Source organism: Salminus brasiliensis, chromosome 3 (genome assembly GCF_030463535.1).
Source record: "Salminus brasiliensis chromosome 3, fSalBra1.hap2, whole genome shotgun sequence".
NCBI lineage: Eukaryota > Metazoa > Chordata > Actinopteri > Characiformes > Bryconidae > Salminus > Salminus brasiliensis.
Genome location: NC_132880.1, coordinates 43,211,679 through 43,232,958, shown reverse-complemented (window position 1 = coordinate 43,232,958; position 21,280 = coordinate 43,211,679). Strand labels below are relative to the sequence as shown.

The window sequence follows — 21,280 nt, the reverse complement described above, 5'->3', positions numbered from 1 at the left end:
ATGGCAGCTGCTTCACTACATAAACAGACAAAAACACACCTTACAGTAGAGGTCTGCCCTCCTGTGGGAATTCCTCTCAGTGTCATGCTTAGGAGTGGGCGGTTTACCAGCTCAGTGTGGGCAGGAGTGTGACAACACATACTGTATGTATAGAGAACTCATTACACTCAACACATACTGTATGTATAGAGAACTCATTACACTCAACACATACTGTATGTATAGAGAACTCATTACACTCAACACATACTGTATGTATAGAGAACTCGTAGAACTCAGTCCAAAAAATCACAATAATAAATGTACAAATGTATATATAAACTTAACTGCCTTAACTGACCACACTAAATGGTTAGAAGTGCATCCATTACTGTACTATGTAAAGTACAGAGTTGTGTGGTATAGGATGCAGGCGTAGGTTATAGAAATGTCAGAGACACAGTCAGACAGCCGGGCGTAGCCCACCCAAAATAAACGCCCTGTTGTTTAATTCCTGCTTTGTGTTGGGAATAAATAGCCTAAGATGAGAAAGCAGGCCTGATGACCATGATAACCAGCAGAAATTCATCTGTCTGTGGATAGACTGTGTCAGACACTTTGTGTCAGTTCATGTCAGTCTATATTTGAGTGTGGAGGCGAGAGCGGGTTCAAATGTATGGGTTCAGTAGCAAACCTAATAGAAAAATACAGGTTCCTAAAGCTTCTGTATGTTCACAGTTCTTTTGTTTTGCTGGCGTAATCACAGGCATGGCCTTGTTTGCTAGAACCTTGAGACAGACTGTTTTTTTTGGGTATTTCCGCTGTTGCTGTTCTCACTGTGGCATCTCCTGCTGTGTTTCCTTTGGCTCATATCAACATTTATATTGGCCTGTGGACCCCTCGCTATATGTCAAGCATCTCTGGGGGTCCCCAAACCTTACTCTGAGAGGTCTTTGAGTGGGCATGGCGTTGTGTTCACCATGCAGGGCAGGCTTGGTAGTACTAAGTACTAATTGCTAGTATTTCCATTTTCGTCTAATCCCTTTTTTTACATACACTGATCAGCCATAACATTAATGCCTAAAACTGAATAGGTCCCCCTTATGCCTCCCCAACAGCTCTGAGCATTTAATGGACTCCACAAGACTTCCGAAGGTGTCCTGTGGTATCTGTCAACAGGACGTTAGCAGCAGATCCTTTAAGTCCTTAAGGCTTGTCTGGCCCCTGTAGAGAAATACCCCCAATAAAATAGGACTCTCTGGAGCAGATAAACATGGACCTATTGGCACACTGCTGCCTAATGCCTGGCATGGGCTTGAGGGGTATAAAACCTACCAGTATTGAGCCATGGAGCAGTGGAACTTCTCTGGAATGATGGATGGTCCTCTGTCAATACTTTTGAGATAGGTTGAGGAGATGAGGATGAGATGGGGTGGTGATCATCTAGCATCCTGACCTCACTAACGCTCTTGTCACTGAATCCAATCAAATCCCCACAGCAATTCTCCAAAATCTATTAGAACGTATTCCCTGAACAGTAGAGACAGTTACTCCAACAATAAGACCAGGATAAACTTTTTTTTAAATACCTTTGATTTTGCAAGAAACAATGAATGAATGGGTGTCCCAATACTTTTGTCCATATAGTGTATCTTTTTTGAACTTGTGATGAGTTCTATACAGTGCACATAGCAAGTCGTCTGTTAGTTAACACACACAGGTTTTGACAGTGTTGATTCATTCATGTCATTTTAGTTTGACTTCTGGGGTTTGGTGCATGAGAATCATCTCGTCCTGTAGAACCAGTACATCGCTCAAACTAAAGTGGGTTCGGTAATGGATTGGGGGATGTATCTATTTAAAACCCTGCCAGCTCTATTTATGCTGTGACACTTTCACACTGATGGCTAGGGAAAGGGATGCTGGCACTAATTTTATCTCTGATTAGCATTCATTTGAAGCTGAGCTCAGAGAGCTCTGTTTGTTGTGCTGTCAGATTTACAAAGGCAGCAGTGGTGAATCATCTCAGGGAGTCAAATGTGTCTTTCGAGGTAAAGAAGAGTTTTAATGAGTGTATGGATTTTCTTCAACGATCGACTGATGTTTTCTACCGTTGTGTCTCTCTGCCCAGAGCTGCATGGTACACTCAGAAACTCTTAAAGACAAATGACTAAACCCATGAAACATTTTCCATAATGAAACAACCAATTATTCATAGTAACGAAAAGAAACGTGTTGCAAAGTTTAGTCGAGGTTTAGTAAGGGTAAGTGAGATTAAATTATAGAAGTATTTTGATATTATGTTTTAAAATACTGTATCGATTCTCAATTGCAGTGGTTCATTTAGTGTTGTGTTTAAGCCCCAACCGCTAGATGGCAGTGTCTTCAGATCCCACAAATCTGCATATATGTTTTAAAAAGTGTTTAAAAAATCTAAACATATCGTCTTGCATTTACATGTACATTGAAGGCATTTAGCAGAGGCTCTTCTCCAGAGCGACTTACAGAAGAGCTTCACTGTTTTGCTCTGAAAATACTCTTAGCTAGTTTGTATAGGCTAGAATCCAAACAATGCCTCTAAGCTTAGATACTACTGAATACAGACTGCCCAAGTATTCATGGAAGACGTGGGTCTTCAGTCGGCGACTCTGTGGGTCGGACACCCAGGGGAAGTTCGTTTCACTACGTCTTTGCCAGTGCCAGGACAGAAAAAAGCCTGGATGCTTGTCTTCCGTGGATCTTAAAGGATGGCGAGTCAAGCCGAGCCGTACTTGAAGCTGGAAGAGCTCTTGGTGCGGATTGGCTTTTGACCATTACCATCAAGTACGGAGGGGCCTGGGATATTCTTGTCAATGTACGCCAGCGTCAGGGAGCAGCTGCAGGAAGCCTTGCTTACAGCATGCGATACATTTAATACATTGTGATATATTTAATCGTAACTCCTGTGTTACAATACACACCATATTGCCACGTTCTTGCCAACACCTAGCCTTATTAACTAGTGTAGCTAATTAACTCACCTGGGAGGCTATTTCTATACTTAACTAGCCTACAGTGCAATTATACCACAGATGACTTTAATATCTACTAAAAACAACATTTGTAGCTATTCATCTGCAAATTGTGACCCTCCACTGAAACAGTGGAAAAGACTTTATTGCAAGCTAATGTTTGCTAATCTCATAAGTCACACCTCTATAGCTCAGTATTGTTTTTACTTTACATTTTGAGGAGTTTCACTTGATCTTAAGTAGCTTAAGTCTAAATTAAATAGAAGTTTACGAACCAATTCCATTCAGTTGTGATAAAAACTGTCGCTGCTGCCTGAAGAAAAGCTGTTTAACAAACTGTCTTGATTCAGCACTAAAGCCTAGACCCAGTACTAATATCTATAACCAGCACTAATGCCTAGACCCAGTACTAATATCTATAACCAGCACTAATGCCTAGACCTAGTATTAATGCCTAGACCCAGTACTAATATTTATAACCAGCACTAATGCCTAGACCCAGGATTAATGTCTGGACCCAGCACTAATATCTATAACCAGCACTAATGCCTAGACCCAGTACTAATATCTATAACCAGCACTAATGCCTAGACCTAGTATTAATGCCTAGACCCAGTACTAATATTTATAACCAGCACTAATGCCTAGACCCAGCACTAATATCTATAACCAGCACTAATATCTATAACCAGCACTAATGTCTTGATCCAGCACTAATGTCTTGATCCAGCACTAATGTCTTGATCCAGCACTAATGTCTAGATCCAGCACTAATGTTTGTATCCAGCACTAATATCTAGATCCACTATTAATGTCTAGACCCAGCACTAATGTCTAGACCCAGCACTAATGTCTAGATCCAGCACTAATGTCTATAACCAGCACTAATGTCTAGATCCAGCACTAATGTCTAGATCCAGCACTAATGTCTAGATCCAGCACTAATGTCTAGATCCAGCACTAATGTCTAGATCCAGCACTAATAACTATTAAAAGCTATTAAAGCATTTGCTTATGTCTTGTTCTTCTTCACATGTTCTGCATAGTTTAGCGCTTCACTACATTCAGGTTCTATGAATTGCGTAATGCTTGCAAAATGCTGCATTAGGGTTATTGGGTGTTCATTCCTGGCAGGGATATGGCTCAAATGATCTTAAGTTCTGGGTCCACACTCGCTTTGGGTCTTCTGGGTGTATGACTAAGCACTTTTGTACATTTCTCTGGACGTCTGTTAAATGTCATAAATGTGACGGTGGAAATAATTTATTATATATTGATTTATTTATAAAAAAGATATTGATTATAATGTATTAAAGGAACATTGACATTTTGACAGTTTTTATTGTAATATTTATCACAAAAAATCCAAATATGGCTATTTCCTGCCTACAGTGACAGTGGGACTAAACTCAAACTCCCCAGCACACAGTTGCTGAGAATCTGCCTCATCTTTGAGGCCCTTGTATTCACAAATCAATAGTCCCTCTTAGATATCCAATAGCAGCAGGCAAGCTTTTGTTACTTGTGTTGTCTGCAGATTGTCCTTTAAGTGGCAAGGTGATAGCAGTGGACGGTGGAGCTGTCAGTGATGGAGACACCATAGGTTTCTATATCTGCAGTACAGCCTCTCTTCTCCATTAAGGCCTGCAAGTTCTTTTTTTCAAGAAGATCACAGTCAGGCTTCATTGGTCAAGTACGGTTGTGCTCAACGTTTTAATGGGAAAATGCTTTTAAAGGTAAAAGAACTGTTGTATTATATAAGCTCTCTATTGAGACCTCGAGAAGAAACTACTACATGAAAATGCGTGTAGCATCTAAACCTTTTTTTTTTTGGTAACAGGAGTCAGAGATCCTTAAATAGGCTTGGAAAAGCTCTCAAAGTTCTGCCTTCTTTTGAAATATTTATAGCTGCCCTTGTGCTCTACATCCACATTAGCCTGCGCTGCTATTTATATTGACTTCCTTTCGCCCTAACTGTTTTGGATGTGCAAAGTAATTGCAGCGTTCATCCTCAGAAGTGTACTCATTGGTGGGTTGATGTCGGGGTTATTTTTAGAGCATTTGTGTCTGTTTGAAAAGTGGGTCGAGTGTTTTTTTTTTTTTTTTTAACAAAGCGGGGAAAGATCATTTAGAGCAGAGCACATCAGCGACTGAGCCTGACACGAGCATAAGCTTGCTGAACAGGCAAAACGCAAAAGATACAAGAAGGCCTCTAAGCCTGGTGACCCTTCCCTGCTCTTAAATAGTGGTTGGAGAAGAACAGATCTCACCCCAGTCTGTGGTTACTTCGAGGTGAGCAGAGTGTGACCTACAGTGCATTCAGAACCAGCTGAGGCATGATGTGGGGTCACCATCACTTGGTAGATCTACGACTGCAAGGGTGAGAGACTCCTCCATACCCAATACTGAAGTGCTGTTGACCTACTTTAGTGGACCGAGACAATCCCTTCATCTTGGTTGCTGGCAGGAGAGCAAGTGAGTGAGGGCGAGCCAGCCTTTGGCCCACATATGGGACAATTAGCTCTCTCTTTCACGCCGTCTCTTGCTTGGTCTTCAAAGAGCTCAATTAGAACTTTAGCAAGCGTGTAACAAGGCACCCACAGAGGAGTTCCCCTGCTGACAGCAAAGCTGTTCTTTGGGGTTTGGTTGAAAAAGCACCATTGAACTCACCCTCACACATGGCTGAAGAGACTGTTTTTGGTCCCATACGGTTTCTCTTATGGATGAGAGGCTCATTACTATTGAACTCCACGCCTGCATGAGGGTGTAAATGGTAAAGTACATTTTTAAAAATTGGACGGAGTGTGGATCCAGGCTGTTGGATGTAATGAATGGAGGAGGTTCACAAGTTTGCTTATCCAGTCATGGTCGGCATCGTTTGGTGAGTACACTATAGATAGCTGGAATATGGTAGCTAACTGGCCCAATGCATGAAGATGTATAGTGGGCTTTAGTCTGTTGAAAGAGTCCTGTGTTGTATTGTGGATACTGTGTAGGTCATTTCTCCCAGCTACGGTCAGTGTGGCAAGAACAGCTGCATGTTGGCTGCAAACACAGGGAATTGCCTGTAGTGCCAAGTCTGGCCTCTCATACACACGCACATACACAAGCCCAAGAGTGATCACCTTCACCCAGTTCCCATACATTTGGGAGGGCAGTGTTTAAAATACCAGGATCATCAGAAGTTCAGAAGTCACACTCTCAAAACTGTCAACGTACAATACTAAGCAGGAGCTTGCTGGCCAAAACAACACATCTTTGGCTTGTGTGCAGCTGCCTGGCCATGGTAACCCATTTTATGAAGCTCCAGGCAGACCGTGCTTGTGTGCTGATGTTGCTTCCAGGGCATTTTGGATCTCTGCAGTGAGTGATGCAACAGAACATGGGGGAATTTCTGCACTATGCATTTCAGTACATGTCAGTCCCACTTTGTGAGTTTACCCTGATCTATTGTTTTGTGGCTGGTTGGTGCTCTTAGTTGCTTCCATTTCACAATAACAGCACTTATGGTTGGCTGGGGCAGATCTAGCAGGGCAGACGCACTTGTCGCAAAGGTACCAGATACCAGCTACCAAGTAGAGGCACCCAAAGACAGTGCCACATTTAACAGAGCTTTGTCTATGAGGTGGTCTATAGAGATTGCATAGCAATGTGCTTAATGTTCTACACCTGTTAGCAGTGGGTGTGTCTGAACACCTGAATTCAATAATTATAAGCAGCGTCTCCATAACATAACATATGGTGTACACTATATGGACAAAAGTGTTGGTACATCTACACATTACACATACAGGAGCCTTTTGTAAATGCAGACTGCATGGCTGTGAGCCTATTTTTATACCACTGTAGCAGTGGGACTGAATGAAACACTTGAACTCAATGAGTAAGAGGTGTGTCCCAAAACATTTGTCCATATAATCCATGTGCAAGCCCAGATATTTAAACATTTGCATACTGGATGGATGGATGGAGAGACAAAAATTATATACAAAAGAAAGGCTCAATGCTTGCAGTTCCATTGATGTATCTAACACATACAGTCATGTCCATAAGTATTTAGACAGTGACACAGTTTTACTCATTTTGCCTCTGTACACCACCACAATTGAAGTATAGACATATATTTGGTTATATTAATTATGAATATAGTGATTACTGAAAATGTCTTTCATTAAGATGCTTTTCCAGGCCTTTACTGCAGCTGCCTTCATAGACTGCTTGTTTGTTGGTCTTTCTGCCTTCAGATTTGTCTCTATACACTTAGAAACTCATTCTGCTACTTTTATCAACAGTCAAAACACCAGTGACCCTGTTCCATAGGCAACCATACATGCCTATGGTTAACGGCCCCTCCATCATGTTTGACAGATGACATTGTAATGCTTTGGATCATGAACCCTTTCCTTTTTTTTCCATACTGTTACAGACTAGGGTAACCAAATCTACACACTACTGCCTCACCGACTAGCTAAAAAAGTAACTGTCAAGGGAAAAAGTAAAGCTAAGGCCAGTCCTCAACGTGAAACACTGTCCCTACATGGTGCAGCAAACATGAGAGTCAATTCTATACTCAATATATGGATGTATGTGTGTATATTTATCTTTGGAGCTACAGAGACAGGTCCGCTTACCTGTGATCTGCTTCGCTCACTCTGCCCCAATGGCTATTACTCCCGGTCGCCAACCTGGGCCAGCACCAACGTCGATGCTGCTGTTTCAGGCAGTTCAGTTCAGTTTTGTTTTGTTAGTGGAGATACAGGTACGTGACGTCATCAGAGCTCCCCAGAAAAATTATTGGTTGCCTCTAACCATGCGACTTACCTCTCTTATCAATACTTGATAATTAATACTTGCTTATTAATCTGTGCAAAGAATCCTGTTCCAGATCTGGGCATGGTGAAATTCAGACTAATGAACCCTTTATTGCCTATTTCGGAATTTGCCTATTTTTTTGAAGGCTTACAATTCCATTAATGCATGTAACGCTTACAGTCAGGTCCATAAGTATTTAGACAGTGGCGCGATTGGACTAATTCTGTACACCACCACAGTCTTAGTGTAGATTTTCAGGATATATTAATTATTGATATATTGCTTATTAATTTAGTCCAAAGAATTCTGTTCCAGATCTGGACAAGGTGAAATTGTCCAGACTGAGGAACCCTTTATTGCCCATTTCTGAATTTGTTGATATTGTGTTTTTTTAAAATCCAAATACAGTGGAGTGTAGTAGAGGCTGTCCAGCTTACTGAAAATGCTGCTTTGTCCTGTGCTGATTGTTGGGCACTGCTGGGATCAGGTCTCCTTGTTCTCAGGTTAGAGAGCTGATGGTGAATCAGTTTGACCCTGCTTCTACAGGCCGCGTTCCTGGGCCATAAACAAACCGCTGCACTCCACTGTGAAACCTACAGCCTAACCCAACTTCACTTCTGATTATGTACTCGTCACAATCTCAGCCAGACCCCATCAGCAACCTCAACCCCCCTCCCCCTCCCCACCACCACCACACAACCCCCTCCGAGAAGTGCAGTGGAGCGCTACAGCTGCTAAGCAAAGTGTGCTCAGGCTATCTGTTCCGCTGACTGCATTAGGGAGGCTAATTCTGTTAGAACTATCGGTGTCCTGCCGCCATTAGGGAGGGATCAATGGAGTGTTCATTCGACGCTTTCTCACCTTCTCGTCCTCATTGGATTGTGTGAATGAGACAGAGGGCTGAGGGGTGTGCTCAGTGATGCATCTCTCATCTATCCCCTCGCTCTCTCTCTCGCTCTCTCTCTCTCGCTCACTCTCCTCACTGCGCATGTCGGAGAGGCGAGGGCGAAGAACATTCTGGGCTATTTTTAGATGATGATGTTAAAAAAGCATCCTGCCCAGCAGCATCACCCCTCGCACCCCGATCATCATTTTCCAGGCTACATCACTCCGCCCACTGCTGAACTTTCTCCACGAAAAGAGGGTCTCACTGTGTAGCTCGGACATCCACCATTTACTTCTGGACTGTTCTGCATCTCCTTTTCTCTTTTTTCCTCCATTTTATTTCTCCTAGACTCTCTTTCTCCCCCCTCTCTCCACCCACCCGCTGCCATTTATTTCTCTTTGTGTGTTACTCCAGCTTAGGCTGTCTTTCTTGTTTTCTGTCTTCCTGACTCATTCTTCGTCTTCCTCTTCATTCTGTTCTTGCTTCTCTCTCTCTCTCTCTCTCTCTCTCTCTCTGACTGTCTCTCTCTCTCTCTCTCTCTCTCTCTCTCTCTCAGTTTTATTTCCATTCAGAAAGCTTAACCCCTTAACACAGAAAGGCTTATTACACAGTACTCCTTACTTATTTTTTAGTAACTACAGGGACCTCTGTACAAACTAGTGGGGCTATTCATTGGTAATGGAAGTTTGTAAAAACACCTTCTGTGCTGGCGGTCCATAGGCTGTTTAAGGGGTTAAATGCCATGGCTATGTCAAGTTACAGTATTGCCAAAGCCTGACTGGAATAATAATAAGATCAGACACACGTGAAAATGTTCATACTTAATGAGGTCATTAATTAACTAATTGAGGTCAAGTGACTGATCTGCGCTATGCAACGCCATCCTATTAGCTTTGCAGCAGTTGACTGAGTCTGATCAGAAAATATAGCCCTATACACTTCAGAACTCACCCTGCTACTTTTATCAGCATCATTAACAGGCAAAACACCAGTGACTCAGTCCCATTGGCAGCCATACATGCCTGTGCCGTAACAGTGCCTCCACCATGTTTGACAGATGACGTGGTATGCTTTTGATTATGAACCCTTTCCTTTTTTCTTTTTTTTTTTGGTTCATACTGTTACAAACTAGGGTAACCAAAGCTAAAGGCTACTGCTTACCTGACTCGCCAACTAGCTGGCTAATTAACTGTCTCTGCCAAACAAGTGAAGCCAAGGCCAATCAACACTGTCACCACACCCAGGAGATGCTGTGTGGCATTCTGATCGTCCAACAATAAAACTAACGCTAGTTTAAAGGACAGCAAAAGGAGAGATCTGTTGATTCAGGCCATTCGCAGACAGCAACAGAAAATGGTATGCTGTGGAACCCGGCCAGTTAATACGTGTACATCTGTACATCTGTACAGGTCCCAGTTTAATGTTAGTCTGTAACAGCTAGCTAGCAGCTTGCTCGCCAGCACTGGCTGCAGCCAGCTGGATTTTCCCAGAAAAAGTGATTTTTATGTCATGATAATCGTCATAATTGGCTCTATATGCTACATTAATGCTATAATGATACAACTGTAAGGAATCTAATTGTCATTAATTAAAGGAATCAATAAGTGTAATTGTTCAGTACAACACACTGGGCAGGGTGGTTGGTCCACTTTGATGGAGGCGTACTGAAAGGACACTCATGAGGACCTATTTTTCATTTTCATGTATAACTGATAACTGATGCAAACTGATTGCTGACCGGTGATCAATGGCATGATGTGATTGTTTTCCTCTGCCGGCTATAGTTTTTGAACTTCTAATAGCTGTTAATCAGCAGGGAATGCTTGTTTTAAGCAACTTGTCAAATTGTCAAAGACCTATAAATTTGTATTTACTGCCAGTCAAATTAGAGTGACTGTTTTCACCAAAAAAGGGGTGGGTCATTACACATGGTCAAAGTACCCAGACACATTCCTGTTACCCGTTGCATTCTCTCTCCTGGCAATATTCTCATACATACTAAGACAAAGTCACCAGTCACTGTATGCTCCTGACATCAATGTTTGATCCATTAAAGCTGTAGTTAATCACTCAAATGGCTCTGAGGACCGTCCACTAACTCCACATGGCTTGGGACAAGGACAAGGGTTGTGTATAAAAATTCAACACAACTAAAAGGAGATGATCTGGTCATATAGGTCGTTAAGGCTATTTATTGGTCTGTTGCTAAATGAGTGTGTGTGTGTGTGTGTGTGTGTGTCTTAATGTACATTAACATACTGTAGCTGCATGATTCGGGAGCTATTTCTACTGCCGCACATACACACAGTGCCACAGTCCTACAACTCAGGCCTACTTGAAACTCCTCTGCCACAACATCCTAACTACTGTGGATACAGTAGTTACAGTAGTGTCTCTCCAGTTTCCTCCTTTTTCACAACAAAAATAGGGTCAATCTAGCATTTGGATCACATGTTTTAAAGATGATGATCAGCTTATGTTCAACCAGGTGTGTCCAAACATTTGACTGGTGCTATACCTAAACACATACAGCTGTTCTTAACTGTTATTAATGTTATTAACAGATGTGCTATTTTGTTGTAAGGTAAAAGAACACCCCCATGTTCATTATTACAGTATAAGGACAAAAGTATTGGGGCACCTACTCATACATGGTTTCTTCTGAAATCAAGGGTATTAAAACATAGTTTTGTCCTGCTTTTGTTAGAGTGACTGTCTCCACTGTCCAGGGAAGGCTTTCTACTAGATTTTGGAGGAGCATTGCTGTGAGGATTTGATTGCATTTAGTGAAACAAGCATTAGTGAGGTCAGGATGTTGAATGATGATCACCTCCGCACCTCATCCCCAACTCCCCAACTCATTCCAGAAGTATTGGATAGAGCACCAAGCGTCAGTTCCACTGCTCCACAGCTCAGTGCTGTTGGGGCTTAATACCCCTCTAGCCCACACCTGGCATAGTGTAGCACATCAGCTGCAGTTGATTATGGAGGATTTGGGAGGGTGTCCTATTTCATAGGGTGTCCAGTTTTTTTTTTGGTTTGTTTTTTTTTTTTACCAGACTCTACCAGTCATGACAAATTAAGTTTTTTCCCACCAAAACCTTTTTTAGAATGATGGAATTCTATTCCAGCTAAAAGGAAGTTGGGAGCACAGCACTGTAAGTGCATCTCACCGACACGTTTTCTGCATCTTCTCACACAAGTACTAACCCCAGTGCTTCTCACACCAGCTTCTCGCATCTGATGCTCAGAGTTAAGATGGTGTTATCCTGTTGATAAATAGTCCTTCATTGCGTCTTTCAGACGACTCGTGCATCTGTCAGGCTGCCATGTCTGCTGCCATTGTTAAAGGAGGGCTCTCAACAATGCGTCTTTGAGACAGCAACACACATTCACGCCTGCTGAAACACGCAAAGCCAGCCTGGCTCCTCGAGCGGAATAGAATCAGCCATACGTCCAATATCTCCTCTCGTTTTCTGTGCCGGCCTTCCACACAGTCATATACAGGCAGAATGAACTGGCTTAAAAGGCTTAGTATACCTGGCTCTCTCCCTTTCTGTGTCCCTCGCTCCCTCTCGGTTGAGCTCAGTTGAAATCACTGAGCTTCATTGCTCATGAACATACACTATATAAACTAAAGTATTGGGACACTTGCTTATTCATTGTTTCTTCTGAAATCACGGGTATCATAAAGAGTTTATCGTGTTTTAGTTGGAGTAACTGTGACTTTCTACAAGATTTTGGAGTGGCATTGCTGAGGATTTGATTGCATTCAGCAGCAAGAGGGTTAGTGAGGTCAGGATGCTAGATGATCACCACCCCAACTCATCCCAATAGTACTGGATGGAGCACCATCATGCTGGGCTTTCTACCCCTCTAGCCCACACCTGGCATCAGGCATGGCGCCAGTATGCTGATGTTTATCTGCTCCAGATAGTCCTATTCTTTTGGCAGTACAAACAGACAAGCTGTATGTTTGTGTGAGTGCATTTGCACATGTTTGTTAGCAATGGGTGCAGCGTAAAGTGGCCGAATGCAATAATGGGAGGGGGTGTCCACAAACATTTGGACATACAGTGTATTCCAATCATTTCTACTCCCTTTTCCTCACGCTTCCCTACCTTTCTATTGCTCAGCCATACTCCACTAGATGCATAATTTATTCTCCTGTGGAGTGGGTGAACATTAAGCGGAGGGTGAGCTTTTCTGCTTTGTGGACGGGGAGAGAGATATTGAGAGAGACAGAAAGAGAGAGAGAGAGAGAGAGAGAGAGACTGAGAGAGAGGGAGAGGGAGGGAGGCAGTGAGGGACACAGAGAAGATAAGCGCTTTGTGCCGTGCATGCTAAGTTGCCTTTGTTTAAAGGCTTTCTCTCCGCGGAGCCACTCGCTCTCACCAGCGTGGAGCGGATACATCAAGGCCGAGGAATATTCCCAGCATTCACAGCAACAGGACAAGGCGAACCCGAGCCTAGTGATTTGTTCCGATTGAGCTACTGCGCCTCAGCCACTGGCACCCAGCAGTCATCTCTGCTCATGTTCACTGGCCGTCTTACGTAATGCTTTGGGTTGCTTTGAGGATGAGAGGTGGGCAGTGCTGAGGCAGAAGATCAATAGGAGCTGCTCTCCTCCTGCCATGATCAGCCTTTTTTTCAAGAGTTATTTGATCATTTCAGTATCTGGCTGATGTATTATGCATGTGAACGGCAAGAAAGCTACAATCCCAGGTCTTTTGAGGGCAATTATTTGCACTCGCTGCACAGGGTAGACCAACAGACATGTAATACCACAACGTAGCGTTTCAGTACTTTCAGTGAGGTTTCTGAACACACACCTAAATGAAGAACCAGGGTTTTCATGAAGAAACTGTTTACCGGACCACAACTAGGCCTATCGCAACTGATTACATAATTACCTCATTTCAATGATTTCAGTAATATTAGTTAAGTAATTGTAATATTAGTTACATTTACATTTACGGGATTTAGTGGACGCTCTTCTCCAGAGTGACTTACAAAAGTGCTTTGCTATTTTCCCAAGAAAAACCTCAGCTAATTTAAATAGACTAATAATTCCAAGATACCTCGAAGTTTAGACTCTACTAAACACAAGACAATAAGGTGATCATAGTGCCCAAGTATCCTCAGAAGAGGTGGGTCTTCAGTCTGCGTTTGAAGACAGTGAGCGACTCGGCCGTTCGGACACCCAGGGGAAGCTCGTTCCACCACTTTGGTGCCAGAACAGAAAAAAGCCTGGACGCTTGTCTTCCGCGGATTTTGAGGGATGGCGGGTCGAACCGAGCCGTTCTTGAAGCTGGAAGGGCTCTTGGTGCGGATCGGCTTTTGACCATGGCCATCAAGTATGGAGGAGCTGGTCCAGTCTTGACTTTGTAGGCCAGCGTCAGGGTTTTGAATCTGATGCGGGCAGCAGCTACAGGAAGCCAGTGAAGAGAACGCAGCAGTGGAGAGACATGGCTGAATTTAGTTTTTTTCCCCAAAAAACGACTGCAGTTACTTTCCATAGTCTTTATACATATTCATATTATTTTTTATTAAAGAATTATTTGAATGGCATAAGAAAATAAATTAATAAATGCATTTCTTGAGACAAGTTGTGAATAAAAACCTGCCGTTATGATCCGTATCATGATACAGAGGCTACAATTCAGTAAATTCCATATGCTCTTGACCAGCATAGGGTGTGTTATCATTTGAGTGTGATAGTTAAGCTGGTCTACATGCATGATCAGCCTGACCAAGCTAAACAACCAGTATGATCAAGCTGATTGACCAGTATGACCAGCAAGACCAAGTTGGTCGACCAGCAAGACCAAGCTGGTTGACCAGCATGACTGGCCTGTCCAAACTGGTCGACCGGCATCACCACGCTGGTTAACCAGCTTACTGGTGAAGGTTAACCAGCTTACTGGTGAAGGTTAACGAGCGTAGTGATGCTGGTCAACCAGTTTGGACATGCCGGTGACCTGGAGCATGACCAACATGACCTGTAAGACCAGGCTGATCAACCAGCAGGACTATGCTGGGGGGCTTTATACCCCTCTAGCCAACACCTGGCATTAGGCAGCATGGTCCCAATAGGTTCATGTTTATCTGTTACAGAGAGTCCTATTCTATTGGCAATAACTTTCTACAGAGACTAAAAAAAATTGTGTGTGTCTGTGTTTGCATTTGCACATCTGTGTCAGCAATAGATATAACTTAAAGTCGCTGATTGCATTCGTTTGAAAGGGTGTCCAAAAATATTTGGACATATAATGTATATGGGTGCATTATTTATATTTGTATGATAGTTAATCATTAGCTACAACATTATGATTGTAACGTTCTTAAGTACACTGATTAATAAATGGGTTCTGCAAGGGTTCTTTAGGAAAGTAGGTCTACTGGTTCTATGTGTTAACTGTCTGAGAACTGTCTGATAGCTTAAATGGCAGTTTGCCTGGTTAAAGCATCCTTCTCTGTGGAGCAAACCTGCATCAAAAAGGGTTCCACTATTGCTATGTGTCAAAGAAAATAGAACCCTTTTGGTGCTTAGAGTGTAGCTTACATAGACTGCCCCCTTCTCTCTCTCTCTCTCTCTCTCTCTCTCTCTCTCTCTCTCTGCTTGAGGAAGTGCTTTAGTATTTATTTTAGGATGTTAATTCCGTGTTGGATTCTTGTAATCGCTTGCAGAACGAGCTCTGAGTGCTGCCTGGCCTCGATTCCGTCAAAGTGACATGACCAGCAGCTTTATGCAAGTGTCATCCTCTCGTCTCTTGCGCTCAGCAGTTGGAGCCTGTCACAGACGTGGCTGAAGAGTAATCTTCAGATGTGCCGTGTACGGATTAGACCCTTCAACTGGCTACTTTAAGTGGCACTGAGAGCGACGTGCTCGTGATTCACAATGAAATCCAGGCTAAACTGGACTGCCAGTTAAGGCTCTTGTGAGCGTCCTGCAGTCAGGCTGTTTCAGTAACCTAGCATTAAAGCTAGTAACCCTTCTGCTTGGCTAATTATCATCCAGTAGGGTCTCTCTTCACTAGCACAGGCTGTGTATATCTGTGTAAAGTGGTGATGAGACTATTACAGTGGATCATGTTAACAGTAGGGCTTGTGGTGATCTTGCTATCTGGTGCCCTCTAGTGTAACATTGAGAAGAAGGTAGGTCTTGAATGGAGACCATTTTTTACCCATTTTTTGACCTCACACTAACTGGATTTGTTTTTACTAAACAAACAGTTTTAGGAAGAAAAAAACTTAATACTGTGTAATACTGTGTAATATTTTGAAGATCTTGAGGAGGTAGATCAGATGTTCCTACAGGCCATCCTTTGAACAACCCTGACTTCTTTGGTTACTATTATGATCTTGCAAAGTGCAAAGTGTGCCTTCTAACTCCTCCTGTAGTTTTGCCATAGTTTATATATATATATATATATATATATATATATATATATATATATATATATATATACAGTGAGTCCAAGAAGTATTTGATCCCTTGCTGATTTTCTTCGTTGGCCCACTAATAAAGACATGATCATTCTATACTTTTAATGGTAGATGTATTCTTACATGGAGAGACAGAATATTAAAAAGAAAATCCAGAAAATAAATCTAAGGAATATATATTAATTGATTTGTATTTCATGGAGTGAAATAAGTATTTGATCCCTTAGTATTCATTAGCAGTTCTGGCTTTTACAGACCAGTTAGACACTCCCAATCAACTTGTTACCTGACCTGAAGCCACCTGTTCTCACTAATCACTTGTGTGAAAAACACCTGTCCACAGAATCAGACAGATCACACAGATTTCAAGTCTCCAACATGGGTAAAACCAAAGAGCTGTCACAGGACCTCAGAGTCAGAATTGTTGACCTTCACAAAGCTGGAATGGGCTACAAAAAGATTAGTAAGGTGTTGGATGTGAAAGTAACAACTATTGGTGCAATTATCAGAAAGTTTAAAGAGTATAACATGACAATCAACAGACCTCGACCCGGTGCTCCAAAGAAGATTTCGCCTCGTGGGGTGGCAATGATGCTGAGAACAGTCAGAAATCGTCCTGCAACCACTCGGCAGGAGTTAGCAAATGACCTGAAGGCAGCTGGGACCACAGTTTGCAAGGAAACAATTGGCAACACTTTGCGCAACAATGGATTCACATCCTGCAGTGCCCGAAAGGTACCCCTGCTGAAGAGAGCACATGTGGAGGCGCGCCTCAAGTATGCCAATGATCATTTGAAAGATGAACCAAGTTATTGGGAGAAGGTTTTGTGGTCAGACGAGACCAAAATTGAACTTTTTGGCCTCAACTCCACCCGCCATGTGTGGAGGAAGAAAAATGCTGCCTATGACCCCAAGAACACTGTGCCCACCGTCAAGCATGGAGGTGGAAGCATAATGTTTTGGGGGTGTTTCTCTGCCAAGGGTACAGGGCTACTTCACCGCATCACTGGGAAGATGGATGGAGCCATGTACCGCACAATCCTGAGGGACAACCTCCTCCCCTCTGCCAGGGATCTGAAAATGGGCCGTGGTTGGGTCTTCCAACATGATAACGACCCTAAACATACAGCAAAGGCAACAAAGGATTGGCTCAAGAAAAATCACATTAAGGTCATGGAGTGGCCCAGCCAGTCGCCAGACCTCAATCCGATCGAAAATCTATGGAGGGAGCTGAAGGTCAGAGTTGCCAAGCGACAGCCCACCAACCTTCATGATTTAGAGAGGATCTGCAAAGAAGAGTGGGCCAAAATTCCCCCTGGTGTGTGTGCTAAACTTGTGGTTAACTACAACAAACGTCTCACCGCTGTGCTTGCAAACAAAGGCTTTGCCACTAAGTATTGAGTGTGTTTGGCAAGAGGGATCAAATACTTATTTTCCTCATTGAAATACAAATTAATTAAAATATATTCTTTAAAATTATATTCTGGTTTTTTGTCTTGATATTCTGTCTCTCCATGTTAGAATATATCTACCATTAAAAGTGCAGAAGGATAGTGTCTTTATTAGTGGGCAAACAAAGAAAATCAGCAAGGGATCAAATACTTCTTGGACTCACTGTATATATATATATATATATATATATATCAGCCATAACATAGGTAACGTAGGTCCTCCTTGTGTCACCACAACAGATCTGACAGTTCGAGACATGGCGACCGGTGCTATCTGACGACCGGTGCAAGTCGTTAGCAGCAAATCTATTAACTCCTGTACGTTGTGAGGTTGCTATGGGTATGGGCCTTCATGATATCACAGCAATGAGCCTTAGATGCCCATGACTCTGTCACCGGCTCACAGGTTGTCCTTTCTTCACTACATACCACAAAAACCCAAAAGACCTGTCTGATGTTCTGACCCAGCCATCATCTAGCCATCACAATTTGTTTTTTATCAAAGTGGCTCAGATTCTTATGCTCACCCATTTTACATCATCCCCTTCAAGAACTGACTGTTTGTGTACTGCCTGATATATCCACCCCTTGACGGATGCCACTGAAGATGAAGATGAACAGTGTTTTGTGCTTTACCTGTCAGTGGTGTTAATGTTATGGCTGATCAGGGTGTGTTTATGCATTTTTGAGTTGTGCTATATAAATATGCACAATGTAAACATAATAATACTCACATATTATTATTATTATTATTATTATTATTATTATTAATAATAATAATTGTATTGTTTCACTCTGATGGTCTGGTGTCACAGTACTTTAGGAAGGGTCTCTGGCCAAAAACAAGTGGCAGAAGTCTTAAGCATGTGCATGAAATAAGTTTAGCCTATTTATGTCCATATGTAATCCATATGTAAACCTCTTGACTTTGGCATGTGGCCTACAAAAACAACCTGGAACATAAAAGTGCACCTGAGCAGACAAATGGGTGACTGCTGAGCTTTGATCCTGAATGTGTCTTCTCCTATCACTTATGATAAATAAAAAAATATGTGATATTCATAGAGATGACTGCTGTATCTTCCTAGGCTGCGTGTGGATCACATGCAGGGACTGTGGTGCCACCTTGTGGTTATGAACAGTGAAGTGATGAGACTCCTGCATCTCAGTGGATCAGATTTGCAACCTTATTCTGTAGAAATGCCTAAGTCTGAATTATTGAAATAATTATTAGTAATTATAAGAGTGAAGATTTTTGTGTTTAGTGAAACACAAATCTCCAGTCCCTCAGTTAATGATGGTTCTAGATAACTACAACATCAACACTATGTTCTGCTATGTCCAAACATCTGGAGAAGTACATTGGTCACTTTTTTTATTGCTGAGTTTCATCACAGACCTTATTTCTTCGTGTATTTCAGATGACTGTAAATGTAAGAAATATTATAATATAATAATATTATAATATAAATATTTTTCCTTCCTAGCTGTCCACTGCAACCTGAGTCAGAATGGAATCGATCACCAGGTGTGCACAGAGGATGTGACCTCAAACCTGGAGGAAGAACCTGTCGACCACGGCCCGGGCCTGGATGATGACAGCCCGGGGTTTCAGGAGCAGAGTCCTGGCTTCCAGTGCCGCGCCCCACCCCAGCGCTCTGTCTCGGAGTCTGAGCTGTCCAGGGTAAGCACCTCAGACAGTAAATCACTCTCAGGCGCCATCTTTCACATTTGTAAAGCACCTCGAGAACCTGCCATGTAACTCACTCACTCGCTCACTCACTCAGCCAGTTTAGCAGGTTGAGTATTCTCGTGGGCTAGGTGGGTTCCAGTTGGGCATGGGCTCTGAGTGGGTTTGTACATGTGTTGCTACTGGGACTCAGTTGGGCTTCCCAAATGGGCCTCATCATTACAGCCCATCCGAAACCCACATAGGTCCCAAGCCTCATAAACCCAGATTGGGCCTATGTTTAACCCCTCCTGGTCCCATCACGACCCTGGTGGGCATCCAACATGGACAAGGACAAAAATGTCTTGTTCCCAGTTGGGCTACTCGTACAGGCCCCACATGGGCATGATATCTGGGTAGTCTCTTGAATTGACTGTGTGAGGCTAAGCGTAATCTAACATGGTGTAGAGTAGTCGTCTGTGATGTACTGCTGAGACATTCTTCTGTGGGGTATATTTCCCTTTTTTGTTCTTGATAAGTAATGGATGATATCAGATGGATTCCATGGTCTAACAGCAAATGAGCTTTATCTGAACTTTAAAAAGGATACAAATGCAGCTATGGTTTGACAGGATGATACATCATTGGAATATCTCTTAACAAGCTGTTTTTTTTCTGGTTGAGGATGAAACAAAGAATAAGAACTGTGAGAGCTTTACTGTGCAGATGTATTCCTGGAAATACCTGCAGTCTTTGCAACTGGAAGTTCTGTATTTCTTCAGCCCCTAATGAGAAACAGCCCTCTGGAGGCAGATATACACTGAAGCTGATCAGGATCTGGATCAGCAGAGGATTAAAGGCCTTAGGAATAGCACTAGGACAGGACAAAGACACCTGTATCCTTCCACTTATTTAATACCCCTCTGGATTTGGAATTGAAAACCTGTAGGGGTGTAACCTTGCATATATTTTCAGGTATTGTAAGGTAGATTCTGAGATCATGGTTCACAACAAGAAGTATGTTCTTCTACTACAAATCACAACACCTTCAATTCATAAAGGCCTCCAGAAAAAAAATAAGCCCAGCCATTTGATTTGTGCAAAGAATAAGCCCCTCCCCTCCTCTTTTCTCTGATGGAATGTAGCCAGATTAGTAATTTCTGACAGCACTTTCCTTTGCAGTATGGCAGATGAGCGACCCAGAAAAGAGAATGAACATATGTGGTGTTAGGGTTGGGTTGTAAAACTATGGCTATATCGCTGTATATCAGAATGTGGACGGTATTTGATTTGTCAAGAATCTGTTCTCTGTGCATTTATTAGGGCCACAGAGTGGGGGTGCTGTGTGAGACCCTATCAGTGTGTGTGATTTGAGCCTTAGTTAGCTGCAACATGGTCTGCGCCGTGGTGTTTGGTCTGCTAACTAAGCTAACCCTAGCTGGAAAATACTGGTTGCAATTCATCATTAGCATTAAGGTGGTCAGGATGTTGGATGATCTCCACCTTACCTCATCCCCAACTTCACAACTCATCCCAAATGTACTGGATGGAACACCAACCATCATTCCAGAGAACACTCCCCCAATGCTGGGGGGTTTATGCCCCTCTAGCCCAAACACAGCTAAGCCTATCTGGCCAAATACTAGTTGCAATTCATCTTTAGCATTAGTGAGGTCAGGATGTTGGATGATCACCACCTTACCTTATCCCCAACTGTACTGTACTGGATGGAGCACCAACCATCATTCCAGAGAATACACCACCAATGCTGGGGGGCTCTAGCCCAAACAAAGCTAAGCCTAGCTGGCCAAATACTGGTTACAATTCAATTTTCTGTAACTCCAAAACCAGTAGCTTGATGCCTTACTCAGAAACACACAAAACTTCAGTAGTGTCAGTTGTGCAGCGGTTAGACAGAATAGCAGCTGCCCTGTGCTCTGTGGTACACAGTGACTGGGTAGCCGGTCAAGCTAAGTAAAGGCTAGTTTAGTGACTGGGCTACAGATCCAAAAGGTTTAATTTC

At 42.7% G+C, this 21,280-nt stretch overlaps 1 protein-coding gene across 2 annotated transcripts in view; it reads left to right on the top strand.

Moving 5' to 3' along the window:
* Positions 1 to 21,280, top strand: part of samd12 (sterile alpha motif domain containing 12) — a 114,130-nt gene that overhangs the window by 6,584 nt on the left and 86,266 nt on the right. For both annotated transcript variants that reach the window (XM_072676298.1, XM_072676297.1), the window contains exon 2: positions 19,076 to 19,272. In XM_072676298.1, coding sequence (XP_072532399.1) covers positions 19,076 to 19,272 — 197 coding nt within the window. The remainder of the gene's footprint in view (positions 1 to 19,075; positions 19,273 to 21,280) is intronic.